Source organism: Lucilia cuprina, chromosome 4 (genome assembly GCF_022045245.1).
Source record: "Lucilia cuprina isolate Lc7/37 chromosome 4, ASM2204524v1, whole genome shotgun sequence".
In the NCBI taxonomy this organism is placed as follows: Eukaryota; Metazoa; Arthropoda; class Insecta; order Diptera; family Calliphoridae; genus Lucilia; species Lucilia cuprina.
This window is the reverse complement of record NC_060952.1, coordinates 93,216,157-93,224,617: the sequence shown is the minus strand read 5'-3', so window position 1 is coordinate 93,224,617 and position 8,461 is coordinate 93,216,157. Positions and strand designations below refer to the sequence as shown.

The 8,461-nt window shown below is 25.5% G+C and overlaps 1 protein-coding gene across 2 annotated transcripts in view; it reads right to left on the bottom strand.

Annotated features, from left to right (window-relative positions):
* The window catches only part of LOC111689915 (neprilysin-2), a 39,785-nt gene extending 31,324 nt beyond the window's left edge, over positions 1-8,461 (bottom strand). Inside the window, exons 1-2 of one of the 2 annotated variants that reach the window (XM_046949134.1) lie at positions 8,221-8,461; positions 7,996-8,101 (exon numbers count right to left, since the gene is read on the bottom strand). In XM_046949134.1, the coding sequence (XP_046805090.1) occupies positions 7,996-8,012 (17 nt within the window). In that variant the 5' untranslated portion in view covers positions 8,013-8,101; positions 8,221-8,461. The remainder of the gene's footprint in view (positions 1-7,995; positions 8,102-8,220) is intronic. The other variant, XM_046949135.1, reaches the window with a different exon arrangement.

The following is an 8,461-nucleotide window of genomic DNA, read 5'->3' as shown; positions in this document are numbered from 1 at the left end:
AGAACTGAACTAGAACTGAACTAGAACTGAACTAGAACTGAACTAGAACTGAACTAGAACTGAACTAGAACTGAACTAGAACTGAACTAGAACTGAACTGAACTAAAATAGAACTGAACTAGAACTGAACAAGAACTAACCTAGAACTGAACCGTAAATAAACTATTTTTGAAAATTATAAATTCAAATTTTATGTAAATTTTTAAAAACTCTAGGAGAACATGCAAATTCTTAATACTTAATTTTCAATATTTTCAAAATCTTTGTTGCCAACTCCTCATTTCATTCTTAATTTAAACATATTAATGGCGCCAACAATTTACGCCAAATTTTGGACATGATGTCAAAATAATAAAAAATTCCTAAATATTGACAATTTGTTTTTTTTTTAAACATTAAGATTTTTATTAAACAAATTGCTAATTAAATGTTCAAATCTTTTTTGAAATATTTTCAAATGTATAAAAAATTGTCGTTCAATGGTCAAATAGTGAAAAAAAAATTTTTGCAAAACATGTGGCCATTAATTTTGAATCAATTAAAATATTGAATCACCACCAAAATCTTAAAACTTATGCAAACAAAATAATTTGATTTTCAAAATTCTTAACATTAAGTGACACAATGACAATCAAAATTTTATTTTATAAATAATTAAAAAAAAACAACAACAACAAATGTGGCATTAACATTTTGACCCCATTAGAAAAATGGATTTTGAAGTAAATATCTAAACAAACACGTTTATGCTAAATTGGTCGGGCATATATGAAATATTCAAAAATTCAATGAATGAATTTTAAAAAAAACCCTACAACAATAACAAAAAAAAAGAAATTTTAAATGAATATTCAATTCTAATTAACACCTACCAAATAAGTTAAACCAAAAAAATATTGAAAAGGTTCTTTTTTAACATAATTATTTATTTAACCTATTTTATAAAGAAAGTTAGCTATTTTTATTTAACTCAATACTTTATTCTAACATCTGTCAAAAAATTGTGTAAACAAAGTTTGTAATTCCATGTAAATAATAATAAAATATATTTAATTTAAAATGTTTTTTTTTTTCTTGTAAATTGTTAAATTTTTATTAGCAAGTAAAAGTTAAAACTATTCTAACAAATGTGCGGCTATTATTTATTTTATTATATATTTTGTTTATTTTGTATTTATTGTTAAAAACATAAAAAATTATAATTAAAAAAAAATTTGTTGATACGTCAAAAAATAGCCACATAAATTCTGTTTAAATTTTGAAAAATATAAATCAAAAAATATGTGTATTCTCAAAAAAAAAAAAAGTATGACCAGTGATTTATGGGAAAATAAGTATGTCTGAAATTTGGAGGGTGTTTATGAATCAAACACGCGAAAATAATACCCAAAAGATAAAACAGTGGAACTGAAGGAAAAAAATTTACAATTAAATGTTAAGATCATTTATATTAGTTTAGTAATGAATATTTTATTTCAATAGTTTTCTTTAAAATTTTACCAAATTTTGGAAGATAGTTTTGAAAAATATTTCTTAATGTGATTTTTTGAATTATGAAAGCAAGTAGTCTCAGTCAGTTAACAACACAACTTTTAGTTTATGCTATTTATATCTAAGAGCGAGTTTTTCTGATAAAGATAATCTTCATTCTTTGGTTAAACCTGGTTTAATATATGTTTCGTGTTTTTCTGTTATCAGTAAAGTTACATATTATCTTAGTTTAACTGAGGGTAAATGGTCAATTAAACTCAAGTTATAAGTGAGAAAACACAATGAACAAAAACAATAAAACAATGATTTCGGATGAACAAAAACTTAATAGTAAAAGTAAATTGCAATTTTCTGTTTTGTTTTGTTTTATTTATTATTGTTTTAAATGTTTATTTAACATTTTTCCAAAATTTTCCATTTTACAAAAGTATTGTTTGCAAAAAACAGCTGTTCATTGTTTATGTTTTCGAGTGAAAAGTTGGCAATACTAACAAAGTTACCTGAGCTTATATCTAAAACTGAAAAACACAATCATCGGTTAAAGTCCGCCAAAATTTGTTCCGAGTTTAATCTAATAGCAAGTTAAGCCTATTTTAACTGAGGAGTAAGAAACCCGCCCTAAGTGTATGATTATAAATTTTTTTTATATATCCTAATTTTATTCTCATTCTCTGGGCAACAACAATTAACATCGCAGACAACCGAATCTTATCTTTACTCGAATTCCCTAAGAACTTTATGCTAGACATATTCAGAATTGTCGGGAACTCTGAGACACATATCGGACATGCAATGCTGAAGAGAAATATTAGAACAAAGCCCAGCAATAATCTGTTGCTCTAAACTCTATGACAAACCTTATCTGGAGATTTATATTGAAAACTTCGAAACACTAAGTTCTTGGTTTTCAAATTGTCGAAAACTCTGAGACATTTTTCGCTCATACATTCCTCAAGGGGAGTTGTAGAACATAGCCCAACGATAAACTGTGTGAAAAACTGGGTCCTTGAAAAAAATAATACAAAGCCCTTGATTACAAAGAGGGCTGACCACTAAAGTTCTTTGGGGAATCTATCTATCTGTCTATCTATATATCTATCTATACATCTATCTATCTATCTATACATCTATCTATCTATCTATCTATCTATCTATCTATCTATCTATCTATCTATCTATCTATCTATCTATCTATATATCTATATATCTATATATCTATCTATCTATCTATCTATCTATCTATCTATCTATCTATCTATCTATCTATTTATCTAACTATCTATCTATCTATCTATCTATCTATCTATCTATCTATCTATCTATCTAACTATCTATCTATCTATCTATCTATCTATCTATCTATCTATCTATCTATCTATCTATATATCTATCTATCTATCTATCTATCTATCTATCTATCTATCTATCTATCTATCTATCTATCTATCTATCTAACTATCTATCTATTTATCTATCTATCTATCTATCTATCTATCTATCTATCTATCTATCTATCTATTTGTCTATCAAAAAACTCATAGCATTTTCTTTTAAAATAAAAATTTTAAATGAAAATAAATACAAATTCCTCTAAGTGCATCTATAATTATTTGTAGCAGTGTAGCAAAGTGACAAAGCACAAACATATAAAACAAATTTGAGAAAGTGCGACATTAAAATGCAAGTTGAAGAATTCCTGATTACTCTCTAACACACGTACTTAAAACAAAACAACAACATTAGCACCTTAAATACAATTGAAACTGCAGACAACAAGCGACTTAAAACAAGACAAACTTAAACTTTATAACAAAATTTAAGTTAAAGAAAGAGAGGGAATAAATATTCCGAAATATTTATTTTCATCGCCTGTGGTTGTTGTGTTTACAATTGTAATCGTTTTGCTAAACAGTTATTAAGCCATCTTGTTTAAAATAAAAGTGATGCCAATATTGTGTTAATATAATAGAGGATGCTGTTTACTTGATAAAGATAATTTAAAGAGTTTTATTTAATAGAATACAATAAATAAATATTAAACGAAACATTTCAAATAACAGGTTAAACATAAAAATGTTAAACAGTTTAAGTTAAATAAGAAAGTTTATTTTTAAATCAAATAAATTCAAATTTGTAGTCTAAAATAAACATTGATCTGTGAGAAGAATTACACTTAAAGGGGGGGGGCTTAGAAATCTTTAAAACCTACAACAAACAACAAAACACGTTCCAATTTCACTTTTACTCCTAAAGACATTTTGTTATGAAAAAAAAGTGTTAAAAAATAAAAGTAATCTAGATTTTTTTAAGATAAATTTCAACTTTTTTTGTTAAAATATTTATATTATTTTTGTTGTTATTATATAATTACAATTATTTATTTATGCCACAGTTGTATGTATGGATACATATTTAAATTTGAAATCAAATTTATGAACATTTGAAATAAAAAGTGTGGCAAAGTATGACTTGTACAATGAACTTTTTTTTCCAAACATAACTTGTGGTTTAACGTGAAATATATGTAAAAAAAAAAAAAATTGTTTAGTTGATTTTTGGTGGAATTTTTTTTTTGTTTCTGTTGACTTTTGATTTTGAGTGCTGTGCTATTGAATGGCGGCGTTGTTGTGTGAATTTTTAGTGTAAAGTTGAAAAACGAGTTTTTTCCCAATTTGAAATTTTAATTTCAATAGTTTAACTTGCGACATTATACGAAACAAAAAAAAACGCAAAATAAAATCAAAATCTTTTCTTAAACAAGTTTAGTTTTAAGATAAAAATAAAACTGCAGTTTTTTTAAGGAAAAACTGGGAAACTATTTTTAAAACAAGATTTAAGTTTAAAATAAATTTAGAAAAAAAATTTATAAATTTGACAAGTTAGTTTGACAATGCAGTTAGTGCTTGTTAAGTAAAATGTAGTAATTTTGGTCTAAAAATAAACTTTAATTTAAGAAAACATAAAATTTGTAGTAAAATTTATCTATTACTATTTTTATGTAAACATTTTGTAATAAAAGTATTAAATCAAATCTCGCAACCTAAATTTATAGTTGAAACAAATAGTCGACTTTTTGCAATACAGAAAAGTCGACTTTTCAATTTTTGTTTTTAAATTGTTGACTTTTCTTACTTTTTTAACATGAATTGATTGTGATTTTACATTTTTCGACTTTTGTTGAAAAATAAAGTCGTTTTATCAATTTTTTTTTTTTGAACATAACCCCGTGTCCACATTAGACAAATACATATTTATCACGGCACTTGACAAAACATCGGCAGAAAAATTTAAATGTTAATGCATAGGGAACACAAGACCTGGTTCACACTAGGAGACTTTTTTTGGGAAACTTTTGATTTTTGTGTGTGAGTGAAATAGAAAGAAATATCAACCATCTCTTTCTCTCACACACAAAATCAAAAGTTTCCCAGTGTGAACGAGGTCTAAAATGCTAATTTTATCACGAAAAAAGCTGTAGGTTCACGCTTTCTTGCATTCTAGGCGTCTGTCAAAAAAGTAGAATCAATGTATTTGTATGCTGATCGTTACAAGCACAAAATCGTAGAATGCCTTGATGCGTAGAATTCTTAAAGTAGATCTACTTTTATAAGCGTCACAAGCGGCGCACGAACATGTCAGCTGATTTTGACATTTTATATTATTTCAGTAATTTTACTAAAACTTATGTTAAAAATCAATTTTAATTGCACAAAAACAAAATTCTGCACAAATTTTACAATAAAATTACGTTTTTTTATAAAAACAACGTTGTCTAAACTATTTTTTAGACAACACTGTCATAAGGACGTTATAACGCTAATAAATGCATTCTATACCTGCCAATTTTTTATCTTGATAACAATTTGTCGTTTAGCATAATATATATTTGTCTAATATAGACTCGGATGACTGCGTGATATTTGGACAAAAAACAATCGTTTGGTAAGAAGTTAGGGTTCTATAGTTTAAACGAAAAGTCGACTTTTTGCATTTAGTTAAAAGTTGACTTTTAGATTTTTCGGTTCTTCGACTTTTTCATTTAATTAAAAGTCGACTTTTAGTATTGTATAAATAGTCGACTTTTTCCGACATTTTTCAATTATTTTCTACTTTTTTGACTTTTCGACTATTTTTGACTCTTTTCGACTTTTTGAATTTTATTTACAAAGTCGACTTTTTTCACAGACTAACAAAATAGTCGACTTCGACTTTTCTTCGACAAAAAGTTTTTTCGAAATTCAATTTAAAAAACCTTAGAAGAAAGGCGATTTATAGAATTATGCTTGGTTATCATTAATCTCCGATTTATCGACTTTTTTATCATAATCTGTCATCCTTCTTTTTTCCTACAAGACAGTCGACTTTTCCAAAAAAAAAAAAAAATAATCGACTACATACTACTTTTTTCTACAAAAAAGTGATGGGACGAAAATCGCATTATTCAGAATTTTTAAACGATTTTATCTAGTGTAAACATTATTTCTAATTTCTTTTAACGGTACCACCCCGCAAAAAAGCCTTCAAGGAAGCGAAAAAGAAGTAGAATTTACTCCATAGAAGTACTGAAAAAGACCTGAAGAAGTGATGATTTTATAACAGACTTAAAAATTCACTATATATACAAGTCATTCTCAGAAAATAATTTTTATGTTATTTTTATGGAAGTTATTAAGAAGTGAAAATGTAGTATTATAGAAAATAACTAATTCGTCTACAAAAAAGCGAAAAGGGGTGTTAAATGTTATTCTTTTGGAAGTAATTTGGTTTATTTTTGCTGGGCACTTATTTGTCTCTATTTTGGGGCACACAGACGATTATTATATAAATTTCCCACATGTACGTTGTTTCAAAACTTTTTAACGGTACAGGTGGTACCTATTTTGAACACATAGAATACACAATATTCGGCAATATTCTTGACAAATTACAGCTGTATAGGTCCCTTCATTTTGGCCTTTCCGATTTTTAAACTGCGTTGGTCAAATAAATGTGTATAAAATTTTTCTCAAAAAACTTTCTTATTTTAATTAAATATTTATATATTCAATTTAAATATGTTTTAAGATTAACATCAAATGTCAATCTATTGCTTCTTAAAAAGCAATAATTTCTAATACAAGTTTTTTTTTTAAACGATAAAATCAAGTATTTTATATTTGATCATTAAATTTGCCTTTGAAAAGAAACCTGATCATAAATTTTATTTGAAAATTACTAATATTTAAAGTTTTTTTTAAAGAAATTGCGATTTAATCTTAATACCAAAAAAAAACAAAGAATTATTTTTATAAATTTTAAAAAATTAATTCAAAATTATTGCATATCAGTTTCATTCATTAGAACTTTTTTATTATTTAACATAAAATATTAACTAAATATTTTAACTTTTTATACAGTCTTTCAATACAAAAGATTTTAATGACCTCAAAAATAATTTAAATACTGAAAACAAAAAAAAAAAAAAAAAAAAAAAAAAATCACTTAAACAACAATTAAAAAAGATTCAGCAAAATTAAAACTTGTTTAAGATTTTATATAGGTATATTGTATTCAAATCATAAAATGAAATTGAAATTAAAACAATTAACTGTCACATATACAGACTTTAAGAAAAGTTAAAAAAAGATTTTTTAAAAATCAGATTTTAAATTCTATAAATGGATTGATTTTATTACAAAATTTTAACAGGGTTAAAGTTTATTAAACTAAGGCTAAGATCCAAATAATGTATTTTCTTAAAGAAAATTTTTGCAAAAAATACTTATAAAAAATTTAAATATTTTATAAAATGGCTGGCTTTGGATCCCACAGTACAATTTTAGTTCTATTTAAGTATGGTTTCTAGTTCAGTTCTAGTTCAGTTTTAGTTCAGTTCTAGTTCAGTTCTAGTTCAGTTCTAGTTCAGTTCTAGTTCAGTTCTAGTTCAGTTCTAGTTCAGTTCTAGTTCAGTTCTAGTTCAGTTCTAGTTCAGTTCTAGTTCACTTCTAGTTCAGTTCTAGTTAAGTTCAGTTCTACGCCAGTTCTAGTTCAGTACTAGTTCTAGTAAAGTTTTAGTACAGTTCTAGTTGACCTCTAGTTCAGTTCTAGTTCACCTCTAGTTCACTTCTAGTTTAGTTCAGTTCTAGTTCATTTCTAGTTCAGTTCTAGTTCAGTTCTAGTTCAGTTCTAATTCAGTTCTAGTTTAGTTCTAGTTCAGTTCTAGTTCAGTTCTAGTACAGTTGTAATTCAGTTTTAGTTCAGTTTAATTTTAGATCTATTTCAGTTCTAGTTTAGTTCCAGTTAAGATCGATTTTAGTTCAGTTCTAGATGAGTGCTAGTTCAGTTTTAGGTAATTTTTAGAAACATTTTATTTACTTATTTATCTTAAATTTTAAATAAAATTTTTCTCTTTGTGTATTTTTCATCAAAATAAAAAAAAAACAAAAAATATCTGAATAATTAACAAAATTATTCAAACCAATTACATATAAAGCAATCTATAAAAAATAACAATTAAAAACTTACTTGATTACTGTCTGCATTCTACAAATATAAAAATTTCAATAACTCCTCGTTGTGATTTTTACAAAAAATTAACACTTGTCAGTTGTATATCAATAATTGCAACACACTAAAATTTATAGAAAAATAAGAACAAACACGATATTTAAAATTTATTTTGAAAAAAATTCTTTAGGTTTTAACAAAATTCTGTAATAAATATTAAAAAATTCTTTTAAAAACACAAACAATTAATAATACCGCAAATGAAAACACGCTGTATTAACAACACTTTTTATCTAAGCACCGTTAGTAGATATTTTTTTCGATTTTATTTTTTTTTTTAACTCCCGCACGCAATGGTTGTTTTTGTTATTTATATAACGGTTTAGCGTTTTTTCTCTAGTTTATTTTGAGAATGTTTAAAAGCGAGTGTGCATCAACAAAAAGAAATTAAACCATGCGCTCAACAACACTGACAACGATCAAC